At 36.7% G+C, this 20,169-nt stretch overlaps 2 protein-coding genes across 3 annotated transcripts in view; one reads left to right on the top strand and one right to left on the bottom strand.

The window, feature by feature from the left end:
* The first annotated feature begins 2,033 nt into the window (after window positions 1-2,033).
* On the top strand, window positions 2,034-3,676 carry LOC109057287 (transcription cofactor HES-6-like). Its single transcript, XM_019074508.2, has 4 exons — window positions 2,034-2,309; window positions 2,393-2,479; window positions 2,579-2,660; window positions 2,764-3,676. The coding sequence occupies exons 1-4, from the start codon at window positions 2,253-2,255 to the stop codon at window positions 3,201-3,203; spliced, it is 666 nt and encodes a 221-aa protein (XP_018930053.1). The 5' UTR covers window positions 2,034-2,252; the 3' UTR covers window positions 3,204-3,676.
* Window positions 3,677-5,982: 2,306 nt separating this feature from the next.
* Window positions 5,983-20,169, bottom strand: part of LOC109057329 (period circadian protein homolog 2-like) — a 37,628-nt gene continuing 23,441 nt past the window's right edge. The window contains exons 12-24 of one of the 2 annotated variants that reach the window (XM_042711524.1): window positions 20,039-20,147; window positions 19,620-19,760; window positions 19,403-19,478; window positions 18,544-18,709; window positions 17,801-17,928; window positions 16,952-17,137; window positions 14,592-14,648; window positions 14,081-14,317; window positions 12,115-13,040; window positions 11,047-11,227; window positions 9,198-9,417; window positions 7,918-8,068; window positions 5,983-7,262 (exon numbers count right to left, since the gene is read on the bottom strand). In XM_042711524.1, coding sequence (XP_042567458.1) covers window positions 7,098-7,262; window positions 7,918-8,068; window positions 9,198-9,417; window positions 11,047-11,227; window positions 12,115-13,040; window positions 14,081-14,317; window positions 14,592-14,648; window positions 16,952-17,137; window positions 17,801-17,928; window positions 18,544-18,709; window positions 19,403-19,478; window positions 19,620-19,760; window positions 20,039-20,147 — 2,743 coding nt within the window. In that variant the 3' untranslated portion in view covers window positions 5,983-7,097. The remainder of the gene's footprint in view (window positions 7,263-7,917; window positions 8,069-9,197; window positions 9,418-11,046; window positions 11,228-12,114; window positions 13,041-14,080; window positions 14,318-14,591; window positions 14,649-16,951; window positions 17,138-17,800; window positions 17,929-18,543; window positions 18,710-19,402; window positions 19,479-19,619; window positions 19,761-20,038; window positions 20,148-20,169) is intronic. The other variant, XM_042711528.1, reaches the window with a different exon arrangement.

The raw sequence follows: 20,169 nt of genomic DNA on the forward strand, positions 1-20,169 counted from the left end.
AAGTATTGTCTATTAACCCGTTCAGATTCGAATTATATCCCAAAGGACAAAATGACAACGCTTTATTCTTACTCTAAATGCAACCATAAATAATAATTATTCGGGGGAAATCACTTTTAAATCAGCACAAGAATAATCCATCCATCTATACATCCATTCTTTAAGATTTTCAATCTACATCCATTCCCATAAGATTTTTCCTGAGATCAAATTTAGCCATTTTTAATATACAGAATTTTAGTATATCCTACACAATGCCTATTTTGCTTAACATGTTAAAGAAAAACCATCCTGCATAATAAATGTAACTCTTCAACATGGTATTATTGATGCAATTTAAAGATTTAAATTTTGTTTTGCATTATTACGCATTGATATACATTTTTGGTGCATAGTTAAGATAGAAATCTAATCTAATAATAATTTGCATAACAATGATTGCGAGAAATCTTAATGGGCCAAGTTCGTGTGTCAAATTAATAACCTTGAATTATATATCAAAAGATTATCTCGCCATGGATTTGAAAAACAAACTGACAATAAACAATTAAATAACTTGCACAGATTTAAAATCATTTTTAAATTGTACTTGGATTATATATATCCCGCGGGATTTTTCTAAATCAGCCATTCATCTCCGCCTGGTCCCTTTTTTGGACTTTTATTGTGGAATTTTTCCCACAAATGGACGTACATTCCGGTTCTATTTTAGCCGTTTACGGTGCTCTACTACGCGTTCTTATTTGCATCAGACTGCCGGAAGTCAATAAATAACTTGACACTGATTAATGCTTTTTATGGCTCTGATGCAGGTTATAATCTATAAATTATTATCCACAAACAGCGCACATGAAGCATAATCAATTTTGTTCAGGTTATAAAACAGAAAATAATTTTGAATGTCATGTTTTATAATAGCACTGTGTGATTGTCGATTTAAAAGTTTGATTTAGTGACATTCATTTATGCAATTTTTTTTTTTAACTTAACAAATAAATTAGACAAAAGTGTATATATGGCCTCCACAGAAGCTAGGCTAAATATATTCAGCAACTGCAATAAAATAAACGTAACTCATTTGCTTTCTTTTATTCACTAAACAATGCGATTCGCTATCCGACGTAAATATGGAGCCTTTATAAATATTATGAATGCATACAATTATTATTGACTTAAATGTTTAGTTTTAAGTAATCTTACATGGATGCTAAATTTCAGCAGTACAGTATGCATAATAAAGCATGTACTGCAGAAATCAGATCAACTCCGCACTGATTGAAATGATGCCGTGCGCGTGAACTGAATTCCAGTAGCGGGCGCACTTTCTGTTCAATAAAAGAATTACCTCCTGTAATTGTCATATTGGGAGGAAAATATTCTATTATTATGTAATGCATAAAAACTACCAATCTCTGGTTGCTAGCTATTCAGATTATGTCTTTGCCATTTATTTTCAGACCCCTCCTTGACAACCCTCCTTGTAAGTCACAGTTTATATTGCTCACAAACATCTGTCAGCCTCCATATAGGTGACCGATTAAGTTTCTTGACAGAAATACTTGTAAAAATTGCTTTAATTTGCTTTGTTGATTATAAATATATAGCCTGTGGATGAAGTTTTCTCGTTGTCTTCAAAGTCACTTCTGACTCCATGTCTCTAAGAGTTTAATTCTGACTCTAGTCAGGAGGATAACATCAAGTGTCAACCCTCTAAACTCCAAAACCTACATCTGTTGGATTTTTAAATTACAAATATATTAATAAATTGAGGGAGATCATTGCCATTTCCTTCTGACCACTTTGAAATTAATTTAAAGAAAATTGAGCTGAAAAACTATAATATGCAGTTGAAGTTTCATCATGTTATTCTCAGTTTACTGTCAGGATATTGTTTTTCTCTGAATAACTTATTGACTTATGCAGTATGATATTATCTGTCTGTCTATCTATCTATCTATCTATCTATCTATCTACTTAGTGTAGTTGTAGGCTACCTTAATTTTATTCACTAAACCGTGCTCTGGTCCATCTACAGGTTCACAGGGAGGGCTGGTTTAAAGTGCCCAGACAAAGGCAAGGCTGTTGATTGGTTACCAGTCAGTCCATTCACATGTAAATCAGCCCTCATAAATGTCCCCCTTCAATAGCCCACTTTGCACAGTATATGTACTACTTGTTAGCACAGACTTTTGTCTTGAATTGAACCCGCCGACCATCTGCCCCCCATTCAGCGGTCTCTATACTGCAGCAATATGGCCCCTGCGTCCCGCAGTAACAGACAAGAGGAGGACGGAATAAAAGACAGAAAGGTACGCAACGCGTCTTTTTAATCGCACAAGCAAACTTATCGACGTTTTCCACACGTTAAACGCATTTCTCTCTCCCTCTTCAGACGAGGAAGCCGCTGGTGGAGAAAAAGAGACGCGCCCGCATCAATGAAAGTTTACAGGAGCTGAGGCTACTGCTAGCCGACCCGGATGTAAGTTCATTCATCACTTCTTCAAGCATCTGTATCCCGCACCAACATATAGCGCAAAGAGAGCCTTAACGTTGTTATTTATTTATTTATTTATTTTAGGCGCAGGTAAAAATGGAGAATGCAGAGGTGTTGGAAATGACCGTGAAGCGCGTGGAAACTATCCTGCAAAACAAAGCGACGGGTAAGAAGGGCTGTTATCAAGTTTCATACAGGCCTACTGCATTGATAAACACCCCGAGTCGTATGTATTTGGGTCGTGACGTCACACCGCTTCTCTCCTCCAGAGGCTGACAGCGTGAACCGCGACGCTAGCGAGCGGTTCGCCGCGGGCTACATCCAGTGCATGCATGAGGTGCACACCTTCGTGTCCAGCTGCCCGGGAATCGACGCGACCATCGCCGCAGACCTGCTGAACCACCTCCTGGAGTGCATGCCTCTGAACGACGAGGATCGCTTCCAGGACACCCTGTCAGATCTCGTGTCGCTCTCTAGTAATTGTGGCACTTGGCCTGGAGAGGCGACATACGCTGCGTTGTCGCCCGGAGACAGGAGCGTGGTCAGCAGCGGCTCCCCAGCCTTGTCCCCGGCCCCCTCCAGCGACGACCTTTGCTCTGACCTGGATGACACGGACACGGAGCACAGCCGAATCTCGGTGGACGCCGGGGATCAAGCGCCAAGCGTGCCAAACATGCATCTCTCCAAGTCCATGTGGAGACCGTGGTAGACAAACAAAGAGTTGATTCATGAACAGTACATTTTTAGTTAGAGCTTTTAAAACATGCAATAGTCCAGGAGTACCTTTATAATAAGACCACGGACAGTTCTACATAGGAATAGGGCAGCTGCAACGTTTTTTTGTCATCGACCTGTGGATACCCCTCAGAAGCTCTTCTTGGTGCAACAATGTGCATTTCAGTACAGTTTTACACAAAAAGTTCGTATGTTTATTTAATTTTGTATAAGCTAAGTTAACACCTTAAGGATAAATAATATGTCTAGGGAGTGTTTTCCCATCTCTAATTATTGTAGGCTAAGATGTAAATATTTCAGTGTCGTGGATGTAGATAGATCACTTGACATTTAAAAAAAGATGTTATCATTACGTAATAGTTTGAAATAAAATAAAAAAGTAGATGTCAAATGTAATGACATTTAATGTGTTTTATATGTAATTGTGATTTCAATAAAACATTTTGATTCCCTCACTGTAAAGAGTTTCATGTTGTGTTAAGTCTAAGTTAAAGTATCGCGAATTTGAGGCTTTTCGCGGAACTGAGGAAAAGCAGATGTTATGCAGGTTTTAGGCTTTGACGAAATAACCAGAGTATGTAACCTATGTTATCACACCTTCACACTCACTAGAAAGTGTGAATGCCCGCTTTGGCCCTTCAGACGTGTAAAACGTAACACATCATTGACGATTAACCAGCAGACTGTAAGGTGTCATGTGGTGCTGAAGATTAGACTACGTGTTACTGGCCAAGTCTGTCATCAAAAATAGGTATTTGTAGATTATATTTATTTAGTAATTAGCGATAACTATGGTTTTAAAGTTTTTTGGGACAGGGACATAAAACCTGCAACCAACGTTATAGGCCTGTAACATTAAGTCCGTTAACGTCGCTCACGGTTTCCTTAACGTTTGACCGATTAATATTTTAACGACTTTTCAGCCTGATCATAGAAAAAAAAAAAATAATAATACAAAGGAAAAGTCCATATAATTAGCGCACTAAGAAAAGACTCAGGCTAACTTACAACCGTTAGACTGTTTGTTATAGGCCTAGGTTTTTGCGCGGGTTGTGTTTGAATTAACGTTAGACTCAACCAAAAAGAAATAGCACATAAGTCACATTACATTGTTTTAAATTTGCAAATCACAAACATGTCTTAATACCACATAACCATTTAAAGGTTTAATTTTTAAATGGGTTAGTTGACGGTTAGGCGACGGTTAGGCTTTTAGCTGTAACGTCACTAGGCCTGCAGGACCAAACCGCAATCGATTGCGGCTGACAGAAAAACACTGATTCATGTCTGATTAAGAGTTTGGATAACCAGTAACGTTAGTTTTGACACGTTCTGTGTCTTAGTTTATATAAATCATCAGTTTTCCACAACCAGAGCACGTATTAACTCTTTTAAATCCACGTTTAGGCTAATGTTCGCAGACTGATGACAGGTTACAGACCACTGCTTTCATCGGATCAGGGGTTGGATTTTCGGTGTCTGAAGTTTGTTGTCTTGGTAGGAGGCCTGAAGGAGCCATTCACACCTTGTACTCAGATTGGCGCAGGTGTGAAAAAGAGGAACTAGCGCCTCTTTCATGTAGAGTTTGATCACATGAACGGAAGCTGTGCGTCGGATGTGGCAGTATAAAAAAAAAAAAAAAACGCTGTAACGGTCGTCTGACTTTGAACATATGGCGCAGAAAGGGCCCCTCTGTTCCAACGGTCCATTTGGGCAGCACTGTGTTGTAGGCTACACTAAAATGCAAAGGAATTTTATAGGATACACAAAGTAAATCTTTTGTTCTTTTTTATTTTTATTTGTTATATTTGTTCTCTGGTTGTTTTTTTTGTTTTTTGTTTTCATAGTCAGCTATTTATTTAGTTTTTATTACCATACTAGCATATTTTTATGGCAATATCTATGTATTTTGAGAGACGAAAGTAGCCTAACACAGTAGTAGGATAATGAAAAAACTTTTTGAAAAAATATAATTTATTAATATTTTATTCTATGTCCTAGAGGACGCCAGGACTATTATTAAATAATAATAATAATAATAATAATAATAATAATAATAATAAATAAATAAATAGACATGAAAAGGCATGTATAGGCAAAAACAATGTTTTATTTTTTCATTCATCAATCAGGTTTTCAGGCTATTTTCAGCCAAACTTTGTACTAAGATGATTCTCAACTGTTATGAAAGATATAACAGCATGATTTAATATACTATTGTATTTTATGGAATATGTGTGTAAAATGCCCATAAATTGGTATTCCCATTCTCTATGTATCTATAAATTGCATCTAATTTGCATATTGATGTGTTCTTGGGGCAAACCATAATGAAATAAGAAGTGTAATCACGGGAATAACTAGCCTACTTGGCAACATTTTCATAAGAATATCTCACATTTCATAGGAATATTGATCTATAATTTCTTTCCCTATTGACTACATTTCAATAAAATGGGTCTGACAGTCAACTTTAAATAAAATACAAGATTGTCCTAATTTCTTGTGAATATTTGTACATGTAAAAATGTACATGATCAGTACTCTTTGAAACTTAATTATATAAATCATGATAATAATACATGTAAATGTGTGGGAAAATGCAGAGGTACATTTAATGTATTACTTATTACATATAAAACAATGCATAGACATTTAAATGCTGATCGGAATAATTTACCAAACAGTGGTTCGATTTATCCAACCTCACAAACTGTTTAAAATACAACAAGAAAAAAATACATAAACAAGAGTAATTTGTAAAAAAATATACTTTAATTCAAATACACTTCAGCATGAAGGAACACCATATGTTCACAAGTTTGAAAGTGACCGAATGTGAGCACATTTATTCACAATGTGGGCATTAAAACCTTAACGCCAAGTTGACCTCCACAACAGTGTTTTAGTTCTTTTCAAAACAGAGACCTTTGAACCTGATATTGAAATCTCCCCATATGTCCGTAATGCTGGGGATTTATGGTCATTGTGGTCGTACAGCAGGTTTTCACAGGTTTAGGTAGGGACATGGGTGAGATCAGACCTCTGTCTGAGTAGATTCAGTCTAGGGTTTATAATAGAGGAGAAATTTAACACTGAGGTTCTACATCGCAACAGACCTTCAGACAGTCAATCTGAACAAGACAGCAGCACCTAAAACTCTTCAGCTTGAAATACTTCTCATATAAATTAAACTAATGCTACTAATGCAACTAATGCATTGTAATAAAGCTCTCAACACATTCACTATCTGATCCAGTAAGCTGCAAGTGCTAAAGCAAAGTGATGCAAGTTATCGTGGTTTGTGCCAATAATGTAGAGCACTTTCCAACGGTCCTAGTTTAATAAATAATACTTCAGCTCATAAACTACAAATCCTCAGTGTTAAATTGTGAATTTGAAAGGATATTAGAAACATATCCAACAACACAACTATCAAACACCAGAAGAACTGTTACAACAGCTTATACATCTATTTAGAAGAAGAAAAAAAACATATAAAATAGTGTAAAAAAAATTTGTAAAGAAGAAATAAGTTAGTCCGTGTATATGCACATTAAGTAAAAAAAAAAAAAAACTGCTGGGGAAACACTGAAAAGGAAATATTAACATTACAATCTAACAGTAATGGTCATTGAACAGCACAGTCTGGCTTAAAAGAGACAGTTTGTCTGGAAATAATTCATTCACTCTGATTTATTCTCTCACTCATTCATGTATTTACACTTCTGTACACATTCACACAAACAAGCAACAAGTCTTCATGAAGGTCTGTTGCAGCGGCAGAAGCATTTTTTCTATGCTAAAGTGTCCGCTTTGTCCGATCAGATGAGGTTTGTATTCTTACAGGTGGAAAGAGGGGTTCAGTTCAGGTGACAGGACTGGGACAGCCATGTGTTTCTGAGTGTGTAGAGTCTTCACTGCTATTGGCCGGAGGCACTGTGACATCACTGCTTTCTGTTTCTCCCATGTGCAGATCTGGTTGATCCTCCTCTGTCAGGGTTTCACTCATCTCTTCACAGCCGACACACACCTGCAGATAAACACTGACATTAGTCTGCGCATAGAGTTTGCAACCCATTTGACTTCTTGAATGTGATGTACTCTGAATTCTACAGTTAAGAAAACGTAGGGCTTGATTTCATCCATCTGGAATTGACTAGATAGTGAAATGTGGTAAAAGTTATTACTTTTTGATTAAAGTTACAAGACAAGATCTAACAAATTTTTTTTTTTTTAAGAAAAATGTAAAAAATTTCAGATTACATTTCAGCACCTTAATATTTTTAAATAAATTTCTAATTTTCAAAATGGGACATTGTGTATTGAATGGTAATTCTACTGATTATTTAACAAACAAATAATAATAATATTATATACATAAAATAAAATCCAAACACACACACACACTTGGTTTTTTACAGTACTGTTCAAAAGTTTGGGGTCAGTAAGATTGTTTTTTAATGAAATTAAGACTTTTATTCAGCACGGATGCATTAAATTGATCAAAAATTAACATTTTTTTTTTTACAGTTTTATTAAATATTTCTAAATTTCTGAAGGATCATGTGACACTGAAGACTGGAGTAATAATGCTAAAAATTCAGCTTAGCATTATTTAAACACCTCATTCGCTCACTTTAAAACTGACTTAAGTAAAAATCAGATAAATATCAGTGTATACAGACCTTGACGTCGATGGCTTTGGGCAGCCCACCTCTTCTCATCCAGGGATGCACCTCCGCCAGCTCTCTCTTCTGCTCTTCTGTAAAGCGCGGCTGACTTTTCTGCATCTGCCGCAACTTCTCCCTGTCCTCCCTCAGAACCCTCTGGATGTCACTGCAAAAGGGAAAAAAGATGTTTGTAATTTAACGTCAAGCCAGCATCCATGAACAATTTTCTGGGGAAAACCTGGCTAAAAAAAAAAAAAAAAACTATAAATAGAAGTTTAAAACCTGTATACGCTTGAAACCAAATGTGGTTTGCTAATGATTTTAAAAGTGAAAGCAGAATAAAATGCAAACACATACACACTCAATCAGTGGCTAAGTTCACTCTAACACATCTTACTAGCACACCCTACTGGCATATCTTTAACTTACTGCTGTGTTTAAAAACTGGGTACAAATTTTGTGTTGTGGGTCAAATTGATCCATCCTATTTGTGAAAAATAGACATTATGAAAACCACTAAAGATTAACGTAAGCCTTTACTGTAGCTTGAGACTAAACCAAAAATTTATTATATACATATATAATAATTCCCATCAATTTTATTGTTATTTCTAAAGTGTTGAGGATCAATTTGCCTCACATATATTCAAAAATAGCTGCACACACAAAATAAAAAAAGAAAGGTGCAAATAACTATAAGAATAAATAGTACCTAACATTCCCGTGCTTCTTTTCAGGACTTCAGTTTAGTAAATTTAATCAATGGTAGGAAAAACAGCTAAAAACAACCTTAGGCTGATTTTTTTTGATTGTGAAACAGTTAATTCTTCATTTTCTAGTAAACTAAGTCCTTAATCATTTTTATAAGTTCTCATGTGTTTCTTGTTTTAGTGTTTGACAAGCTACAATAAAAGTTTTCTGTTTTCATAATAAAAACTGTACAGCCTTTCCAAAACACATGTATGTTTTGAAATTTGGTTCAAATGTGGATTCATGACACTAAGTGAGAAATATTCACACATTTTAAAGAAGAAATATTTTAACAAGTTTTTCAAGCAGTTTGAAAGCTGAGTGTGGTCAAACTGACAGGAAGCTAAAAGACATCGTGTTCCTCTTCTAGATTCTATCGTTCTGTTAATATGACCTGGTCAAGCACAGTATAGACTGTGGAGTACAACTGACTTGACTAGAGCTCTAAAGATGAATGGCGGGAAGGGGGGGTTGGTTACTGGTAAGCGGGCATTACTAGGAGTGGGGTGGGGTGGGGACTATCTCTCCTCTCTCCGCCCACTCACCGAGATGGTAACTGGTATGACATCATAACATCTTTGTCCACGTTAGCCATGAGCAGCCACAGTGGGTCCTGCAGTGCATACTTGATCAGCGTCTCACTCCCATCCAGCGCCAGCACCCCAGAGCCCGAACCAGAGCCTTGCCCCTTGGCTTTATGGGATTTCTGGGAAGAATCCACACTGCCGAAGTAGTTACTGCTGTTGTTGCTTGTGTTGCTGCTTCCTGAAGATGTAAAAAAAAAAAGAGCAGAAAGGAGTGATGAGAGAAGTGGACCTTTTGAATATCACAGTTTCAACATTGAAAGGGGAAGGGGAAGTTGTGGCCTAGTGGTTAGAGAGTTTGACTCCCTAAGGTTGTGGGTTTGAGTCTTGGGCCGGCAATACCACGACTGAGGTGCCCTTGAGCAAGGCACTGAACCCCCAACTGCTCCCCCTGCCCCGCAGCATAAATGGCTGCCCACTGCTCCGGGTGTGTGTTCACAGTGTGTGTGTGTTCACAGTGTGTGTGTGCACTTTGGATGGGTTAAATGCAGAGCACGAATTCTGAGTATGGGTCACCATACTTGGCTGTATGTCACGTCACGTCACTTTCGAAAGCATGTATTGGAGAAACCAAACAGAATAGAAAATAATTTAGAGGAAGTGGGTAAAACATTTATTGTGGGCTAAGAATATGAGGTTCTTCCTTTTTTGGGACTGCACTTATGTGCTTATATATAAGGTTGTCAAGATATATAACAGTACAGTAATTTTACAGTAGACATAGAACTGATTTGACTGGCAGACTTGTGTGAACAGTCAAATGCATTTTTTTGGTAAAAAGTTCCTTTATAATGAAATATTAAAGGGGTCATTTGCTTTTTTAAAGATCATTATTTTGTGTATTTTGTTTAACAGAATATGTTGACATGCTTTAATGTTCAAAAAACACATTATTTTTCAAATACTGTACATTGTTGTAGGTCCTCTATGCTCCGCCTCTCTCAAACGTGTGGTTTGAGAGAGTCCCTCCTTCTGACAAGTGCAGTCTGCTCTGATTGGGCAGCTGACCCAGTGCATTGTGATTGGCCGAACAATGCAAGCACTCGTTGAAAATGTAATGCCCCTTTCTTTAATCACGAGCTTCATCTTTCAAAATAAATGTAAAGAAAGTTACTAATGTACTTAGTTTTACCATCAGTTCAAGCCCGAAAGGGGAACAGAGTCGTGTGACGGACACACTGATGAAGCTCATATGTGTCTGCAGTACACAAGCCACAGACGGTTAAGACAGCTGACTCCACTGTGTGACCCTGTCTCTCTCTCACACACAAACACACACACACGAGGCGCAAAACTCCTCATTTGAACAGTCAATAGCAAATACTTAAACTAATAACAAAACATACTTACAGTAGCTGATTCAGAAGCGTCAGATTGTCGTAGCAAAATCAGAATTAAAGTGCTTTTGCTTTCACCTAGAAACACACAGCATCTCCCTGACATGACTGCTTCAACACTAACTGCGGTTACTGAAACCACGCCTTCTTTCTTTGCGTGAACATTTGGGCGGCATTACGCAAATTTTTTTTTCACATCGTGACGTAGAGATGTGGGGGCGTGTTTGAATGAGCCGTTTTAAGTAAATAACTTTGATAAAAAATATCTCTGGTTTTGAGATTTTAGTCTTTGCAACTTCAGGGATCTTATCTATGCACAATCAGCTTGTAACACTCCAAAGAGAAAGAAAACTTGAAATCGCATCATATGACCTCTTTAATAACACAATCGGTTATGTTAAAAGTGATCATAAAGAGGTAACACAAGACACAAGTGTTGTATCAGATCTAACACTATAAACCCCAAAACTCACCAGTTCTGCTGACAGACCCGCCGCTAGCAGATGTTCCACAGCCATTAGAACCAGAGCCCATGGAGCCTGAGGTAGCAGAGCCGGTGCCGGAGCGCGAGTCCTCTGGGAGAATGTCCAGCAGGTCATTCTCTGATGATGAGAACCCCTCACTATGCTGACCATCGACAGGGGACCCTTCATACTAAAAACCAACAAAAATATAGAATGTAACAAAATCCAGAATTAAAAAAAAATAAATGTCTTTATTTAAATAATTTAAAAAAGTACAGAACATCATATCCTGTCAGATAATCCTAAATAATTTTGTATGCTTAAAGCCTAATGTGAAGAATACAAACTTTAAAGCTGCATGTTTGGCATAACATTTTTACATTTATTATATTATAATTAATACTTCATTATTTTTTTTAAATACAGATATTACTTTTGCAATAATAATTCTGCATGGTTTAAGTCTAATGTGGCAAAATGAAGATGCAAAGCTTAATTTTGAATGAACTTGCTTAAAGTTTTTAAAAAAGGTTTAATACTGCCACCTGCTGGTCAAGCCAAAATTTTGCATTTGCGTTCTGCTTTGTGCAGGGGTCTCCAAACTCAGTCCAGGAGGCGAGCTGTCCTTCAGAGTTTAGCTCCAACCCTAATTAAACACACCTGAACTTACTAGAAACTTTCAGGCATTTTGCAAGAATACCTACAGTCTATGAAGAATACATAGATGCATTTGAGAAATAAATTTCCATGACTTTTCCAACATGTTCTGGGTTTATAAATGTTCCCAAAACTTTTCCAGGCCTGGAAATTGCCATTTTAAAATTCCATGACTTTTCCAGGTTTTTCCATGACTGTACGAACCCTGCAAGTTGGAACTAAACTCTGCAGGACACCAGCCCTCCAGGACTGGGTTTGGTCACCCCTGATTTTCTGTGTGTTGTTTTATAACTTTCGGACAAGAATGAAAGAATGAGAGGTGAGATTAACAAAAGTATTTAAAAAGAACACAATGGTCAAAAATACACTGTATTATGACAGTGCTTGTGAATCACAGAAAATGAGATTAAGATTCCCAACCTGTGGCACATCCTTGTCTGTTTTGGTTTGCCCGGTTGCACTTCCTGCTTTCTCCACACAACTACTGCAGTTTGTCTGCGGTACAACAGATGGCGCTGTGCACTCCTGTCTCTCTGCAGAGCGTTGAGTCTCCTCTAATTGCAGCAGGTTGAGCTGCAAAGGCGAGCTGCAGCGCGACTGGAACAAAGGCGGGGACGGCGGCCCACCTCCACCCACAGACTGAGGGGTGGGGCTTCGTGAAGGCTCCTCCCTCAGCTCGGACTCAGGTGGTTTTGGTGGTTCCTCGGGACACGCGAACGGAAACGGCTGTGGTGGGAAGGGAGTCTGTGGAGTAAAGGGGTTCTGGGGGGTGAACTGGGTCTGTAAGGTGAATGTGGACTGTGGAGGGAACGGCGCCTGTGCAGCAAAACTAGGTTGAGGTTGAAAGGTAGGCTGTGTGGGGAAACTTCCCTGTTTGGGGTAGAATGGCTGCCGTGGAGCACCGCCGATCTGTGGGAACATGTAGTTGGGCAGTACCAGAGCCACCATGGGCGTGACCAGAGGAGCTGAGAACGGCGTTTGGATAGGCTGCATCGGGATGTGTGGATCCTGGCTGCACTGACTCCCCCCAAAGCCTGACAGTGGAGCATCTACCCTGGGCTGCATGCCGCCGGCTCCCGGGTACATCTGCAGCGGGTACCCGGGCATCACAGCTGGATAAGCGATGGGGTAGGTGGATTGGGATGTGTCTGAGGGAGACCAGGAGGTCTGGTTGAGGCCCTGCAGCTGAGGTTTGGGTGGTGGCCTACGGCCTGAAGGTGTGCTGTCGGACGACTCGTTCGGCTTGATGCGTTTGGACTTGGTCTTCTTGTTGCGACCCCGGCGGGTTCCACTGGTCTCAGGTGCGGCACCGCCTGCCTGCTTAGAGAAACGAGCAGCGGGAACAGCTGGAAAGAAAGACAGGAACCAGTTACCGACTTATATCATTATATCATTTATTCATTCATATCATGTAAACGCTACTTTGATTCAAATCTTTTTGGTCATTTACATTAAAAAAAAAAAAAAAGAAGAAAAAAATTAAATGGGCTTGGCTATTATATGTTATTACATCATAATATGACTGTAAAATAATAATAAAATTAAATATAATAATTAACATAGTAATAATAACAATCAATGTTATGTTAAATATAATAAAAATAATATTCATTAATTATTATGGTAATTTGTTTTATTATTATTATTATAAGTATTATTGTATAAAAATATGAAACAAAATAAGATATTATTTGCTACTTTATTTGTTTTTACTTTGTAACATTTCGCTGTAAAAAAAAGTATTATAATGTTATTATTACAAAAAAAAAAAAGAAATTATGTGCACCTTTATTTTACTTGTAATAATTTTGTAATAAAATCATAATATCATATAATAACATCAGTCATTCATTAATTCATTCATATGATGTAAAGACTACTTTGATTCTATTTTTTGGAAATTTACAGTCAAAGAAAAAAATGTGATTGGAAAAAAAAATAAGCTTGGCTATTCTATGTTATTATATAATAATATGACTGTAAAATAATAATAAAATCAAATATAATAATAATACTAACAATCAATGTTATGTTTAATAATAATAATATAATAATAACATTCATGATCTATTTTGGTGAGTTTTTTATCATATAAAAGTATTAAACAAAATAATAATATTTATGGCTTTTTAAAATGATCAGTTAATAGGTATTTTACATTACATGTTTGGATGATGGTAGGTGCACACTGCATTTCCAAATGCACGTTATAAACAACACATTATAAACTACAAGCACATATGCAGAGATGTATTTGTGTGGAACAAATTTACTGAACTGAGCTGCTCTCTGAGACACTGAAAACACTGGATCACGAGCTGCTCACGTGTAATAGAAGCGCTGTGCAGCCTTTAAAATTCAGGTTTAGCTTCAAATCCTTCCTTACCCTCAGATGTAACTTGTCCTTTCTGTTTCTCCAGATAGAGGGAGCAGTCGGCTTTAAAAGCGTGCACACCTGGCAGCTCTCTGAAGCGACTGAGGAATGCCTGCTCTTCCTTCTGTGTGTGTGCAGCCAGAACATGCTTGGTCAGGCCCAGTTTCTTGTAAGCCTCTCGCTCCTGATTGTGCGGCGAGACCGTGGCCGGAGGAACAGTGTCTTCAACAGGGACGTCTTCAATGATCTCTGCAAAGAACAACACAAGATGATAACTTTACAATGAGCAAAGTGTTCTCCCAAAACACAGGTGGCACAGGTGGCACTTGTTTACGGGCTGCATCCAGGCCTTCTCAAGTTTATCTCATGCATGTTGGGATGGGAATCAGGGGAAAATGCTAGTAGGATGCATAAATTCCTGAAGCCCTGTCGGGGTGATCTGCACCTTTATTTTACTCATCATCTCAATCAAAAGGCTTCGCAATCAATTTTTGTCCCTATGTCAAGGGAAGATTTTACTAACTTTGAAGTTTGGAAGAGAATTCTTGCTTTGGAGAGATGTGTCTTGTTGAGGATACGACTAAAACAAAAAAGGTGTTTTACCAAGGAACAGACAAAACACATACAGCTCTAATACAGATAAACTATCCAAAACCTTGTGAGCTGCATAGATAGCATTTTATTATTTAGCCGTATCTGTCCATATCTATCGTCTGTTATTGGATATTTTATTGTGGATGCTCATTTCGCAAATTAGATTGCTATTTAGATGATTTGAGTAATCTAACACTCACTTAAGTTTAATTTTTAAAAACATGAATAATTTAATACTGAATAAGGTTAAATGCTATTTTTTAGAAAATATTAAAATAAATATAAAATTTGCATGTTTTTTTATTAAAGTAAACAAACAATATAGATTTTTAATATTAGTCATAACATGAAAATGCTTATCAGTATCTGCAAATGTATTATTTTAATTTAGATTATCATTTTAATTTTGTTTATATATATATATATATATATATATATATATACACACACACACACACACACACACACACATACATACATACAGTACTACCAAAGAGTATAGAAGCCCAAGAGGCGAAACTCTGTTGTGTTATGGGTAACAGTCTGTAGATGGCGCTGCGGAGGCGCGGACGCCATTATGGACTGAAAGCTGCTGAAATCATCATATGATCAGTTCTTTCAATCAGTTCAAATGATCAGTTCTTTCATCATATGATCAGTTATCAGAATATATCAGAATCAGTTATTGTTCATTTTTAGAAATCTATACAAAACTTGAACTGATATTTATTGTTTGTTTGTTCAAATCTCTACCAGTGTAGAGGTTTTGCTGTTCGTTTTTAGAAATCTATACAAAACTTGAACTGGCTAGTAGCTGGCTAGTAGTACACTAGTTTCCGAAAGATGGTCAGAGTTCCTTTTTTGTTCATGTGTGCATTTGCTAGATTATACACCTTTTTGACTAATGCTTCCATTCTATGTCAATGCCTCTTCTCTCACAAAAAGAAAAAAAAAATATACAAACAAACTTCTCATACACAAATGCACACACAATAGATGGTGGTGTCTGATTAATTACTGAGATCTTATGGCACCACTTCCATTTTAGTACTGTTTATAGTTCATGTGTGCACTTGCTAGATTGCACATCTTTTTTTGTACCTTTCCGTCTGTAATAGGACATTCACAGATTGTTTTTGTTCTTGCCATTGAAACGTTCACTGTGTGCACTTTCACTGAAAATGTTGAAAATACAAGTTGTTAATATTTTTGTGAAATTCTATGTAAAAGATGAACTGTCTTTAGAAATGCTAATTTATAATTTTATTTATTTATTTATTTTTCCAAATCATATATATGGTGATGTTCACTAATGTCAAAATCAACATTTGAATAAATTTTATTACTGTGTGTCTGCCTATATATATTATTTCATGAATTTCTGTTATTCATATAACAAGGAAAATGCATAATAGAACATAAATATTGATAGATTAAAGGTTTGCAGTAATTTTATAATTGTATCTTTGCAAACCGTAAGTGGTAGGCTAATGAATATGAATACTATAGGAATCTTATAGTATTTTTGGACAAAATATTATAGTAATCTTATAGGAATACTAGGCCTATAGTAATTTGGGACACACTACAGAAGTACGATAAGACTACTATAGAAATACTATAGCAGCTTAAAAATATTATAGAGGTATTACAGAACATCACAGAAGTATGTTATGCTCGGTAATACCTGTATAATATCCTAGAGCCGCTATAGTATTTCTATAGTAGTCTTATAGTACTTCTATAGTAATATTTTGTCCCAAAATACTATTTTCCTAAGGGTAATTAGGCCATGCATAACCGACACATAGACGTATATTTTCTGTCATTTAACGTCGGTCATCCTCATTAATGTATTTTAAATTGTTTTCATATTTAGATATGATGGCCAGAAAAAATTAAGTTATGTTAAGTTTTTGTTATGTTAAGTTTTTCAGTGCCATTGACTCCCATTATTTCTCGGCGTTTTGCTTCAGTTTTCAGTCCATAATGGCGGCCGCGCCGTCACGTCATGGGGCAACTGTTGCTATGGAGCGTTCTATTGAGTTTCGCCTCTTGGCTTCTATACTCTTTGGTACTACAAAAGTATTTATGTTTAGAATCATACTATTACCTTAGCAACATGCTAATGGCAAACTAAAACAATTTCATACGTAGGCAGCAGACATCAAGACAGCTCACTAGGTTTTGTAACAGAAACATTATTTATAAGAATAGATAGGCAGTAGAGAAAGAAAGACAGACAGGCCAGACGAACAGACATACAGATATACAGAATAAATCATTTACCTTTCTTGTCTCCTACGTGTACGATGGTGCTGCTGTAGCTGCACTGGCTGGTAATAGAGAGCACGCTTTCAGGTTTACTGGGCAGCGGGAGAGGAGTCAGAGATGGACTCACTACACCAGAGCCTGGAGGCTTCTTAGACACTTCTAATGATGAGAGACCTGGTTGGTTCATTAGATGGCCTGCCTCTGAACACAGAGAAAATGCAGAATAAAAAGAGGATTTACATGGATTGACAATCAAGATTGCCTGATATGCAAATAACATATTATATATATATATATATATATACAGTATATATATATATATATATATATATATATATATATATATATATATATTTTTTTTTTTTTTTTTTTTTTGCAGTGTATCATTCAACATGCCCTCGGATGTTCATTCATGTTTATTTCACATCATTCCAAAACTGTTCTTATCATTTGAAATTCTTAATAAAACTAACAGGATTTGAAAGCTGAGACTTTGTTTCCTATTGTCAAAATTAATCTGCTCTGTCTTGTCTCTCAGCGAGTTGTCTGTGTTCTCTTTGCTCTGCGATATTTTTCATTAAGTAAAAAATGTGGTGTGAGAGCGTGTAGGTATGCCACTGAATTTATAGAATGTAATATTGCTAATTAAAAATAATTTATTAAATAAAAATAAAATAAATTAATACTTAAAAATAAAATTGTAAACGTTTTTGGGGTGAAATATTTTTTATGGTAGGTCTGTTTTAAAAAGTTTTATGTGTTATTGTTAACATTTCTCTCTGGAGAAAATGAATGGGATTTTTAAAATTTGGGAGCCTGCTCAACTTTGAAAAATAAACTTGGAAAATGGATTTGTTTCAGTACCTTCAGACACTTGTATGGAGCTCTCAACACCTCTCTGCTTGTCTTCGTCTGAGTTTGAAGATGTTGTGTTTGAAGAGGATTGGCACTTTCTCTTCACTGTGATGGGCACGTTACAGCTTTCCAAATACCTGATGGAGAGAGAAAGACACCATTAATGGAAACGAGGTTTACAAACAGCTGAATGTAACATAAAAACCCATCTGATCTACTTTGTTTTGTCTTTATTTCATTGTTTTGTACCATTATGACCCTATAATCATTTGATTATTGTGGTTTAAGTGTATAACACGTGTCAAAATCCTATCCATTTTTTTTCTAATCTTTTTGAATTCCCTGACTGAAAATATCATCAATGAAAATCTCAAAGATTAGTTAGTGAATATTTGCTAAATTTAAGAGGGATTTTTTTTAACTATATAAAACACATGAGTCAAATACATAAAAACTGAGTAGGATGTAATTTTGTGTCATTTTCCATTGTTTTAAGCTTTAGGCTAAATATGTAGAACGATTATCCCGTTGAGAAAGAGTGCTAATGCGACTTCACATCCTGCAAAACCTAATGTCCTCTGCCAACTTATGAAAACAAGTTCATTCATCTTCAGGGCACGCTTAATTCAGTTTCTCATATTCTCTTTGCATCACAGAATCAATAAGTGCATTAAATGTGGCTAAGTGAATCGAGACAGTCTCTGTCCATGCACCATCAATTTTCACTGTGACATGCCTTTGCGTCTTTGTACCTGATTACGCTGTCTAGGCAACTAATCTGCTGATAGGAGTAGACGGTCTGGTCTTTGAAGGCCAGCTCCTCTTGAAGGCCAGCACGCTGCTCCACAGGAGCCTCTCTCAAGTTCACAGGATACGCAGAATCTTTGGGTCGAACCACTGGACTTTTCTGTAGAAACTCTGCAAAGAAAACAAGGCCTTCAGAAAATACTTTGGGATTTTAACACGGGGGGAAAACTCAGAAATCATTTTAATATGCTCATTTGGTGCTTAAGAAACATTTCTTCTTATTATTATTTATTTATTATCAATGTTGGAAAAGCACAATATTTTATTAGATTTTTTTTTTCAGGATACTTTGATTAATTGAAAGTTCAAAAGAACAGTATTTGAATGATAAATCTTTACTGTCACTTTTGATTAATTTAATGCATCTCTTCAGTATAAAAGTATTCATTTCTTTCTAAAAAAGAAAAAATTAATGACCCCAAACTTTTGAACACTAGTTTCAGTAATATAAATAAATATTATATAAAATTATATCATATTAAAATAATTAACATGCTGCATTTGTGAATAAATGCTGAATGTTTTTTCCCTTACTTTTATTTTTATATCTTTTACAATAGAGGAAACCATGTGAAGGGTTTCTCACTGAGATCTGATGCATTTTTTTCGTTTATACTGTAAGTGCCAGCCACAGATGTTAAGTGTTTTAAAATCGCAGTTCAAATCACATTTGTAATATTTGTTAATATAATCTCTCTCATGATGGATCCCTGGTCTTCAGACACAGATTTGAGTTACACACCAAAAAAACAGACTTTGATGACAGATGAGGGTGCACAGATGGTGGTGGATATTGGTACATACTAGTAGGGCTCTTCTTGGACTGCAGCTCCTGGTTTTTCTGCATGTGGACTCCTTTGCAGATCTCCTGAAAGCTCCTCTGTGAAAACACCCATATATAAAGACAAATAAATCCACCAGAGCCTCAATGCATGAATAAAAAAGTGACCTTGAAGCATCTGACTTTCATAAATGGCTCCACTGAAAATAACACTGAACTAGAATCCATCATGTGACTCACCGGTTTGGCTTTCCTGGCATCCTCTTCTTCTTGTCGCAGGCGTGTTCCATTACTGTTACTTTCACTTGATGATGCCACACTCAGCAGGTGATCATTACTGGCCAGACTCCCATAGCCACTCGAACCGTTGTTGTGTACCGGCTACAGCACACAAAAACATGTTTTTACCACTGACTTTCATTTCTCTCATCCTAAAAGATTAAGTACACAACACCAAGAGATTTTAACACTTGGCATCATAACCTTGCCAACTTTGTAAATTGTTACTGAGAAAAAATTGGGCATCATACACTAAACTACAGTCTGTCTGTTACACAGTCTCAGCCATGAATCTCTGACATCATGTGGCAGGATGTAAAAGACAGTTTCCTGTAATCTCTGTTAATCTGGTTCTTTCCACTGTGAATGAGTTTCTGTACCTGCAGCAGGAGTCTGTGAATTTGCTCAGTGATTTCCTGGATGTCTGAGTCTAAGGATTTGCCCTCAGCTGCGGCTGGAGCTGCAAACACATCTTCATTCACTGGACCCCTGGTAGAATGGACAAAATTAA

This window comes from Cyprinus carpio, chromosome A2 (genome assembly GCF_018340385.1).
Source record: "Cyprinus carpio isolate SPL01 chromosome A2, ASM1834038v1, whole genome shotgun sequence".
Lineage (NCBI taxonomy): Eukaryota > Metazoa > Chordata > Actinopteri > Cypriniformes > Cyprinidae > Cyprinus > Cyprinus carpio.

What these genes read in the sequence shown, in the direction of transcription:
- LOC109057287 (XM_019074508.2), top strand. Translation starts at nt 2,253, where the DNA reads ATGGCCCCTGCGTCCCGCAGTAACAGACAAGAGGAGGACGGAATAAAA. An exon ending in TACTGCTAGCCGACCCGGAT is followed by an intron (nt 2,480 to 2,578) that starts GTAAGTTCATTC and finishes TATTTATTTTAG; the next exon opens with GCGCAGGTAAAAATGGAGAA. An exon ending in CCTGCAAAACAAAGCGACGG is followed by an intron (nt 2,661 to 2,763) that starts GTAAGAAGGGCT and finishes TCTCTCCTCCAG; the next exon opens with AGGCTGACAGCGTGAACCGC.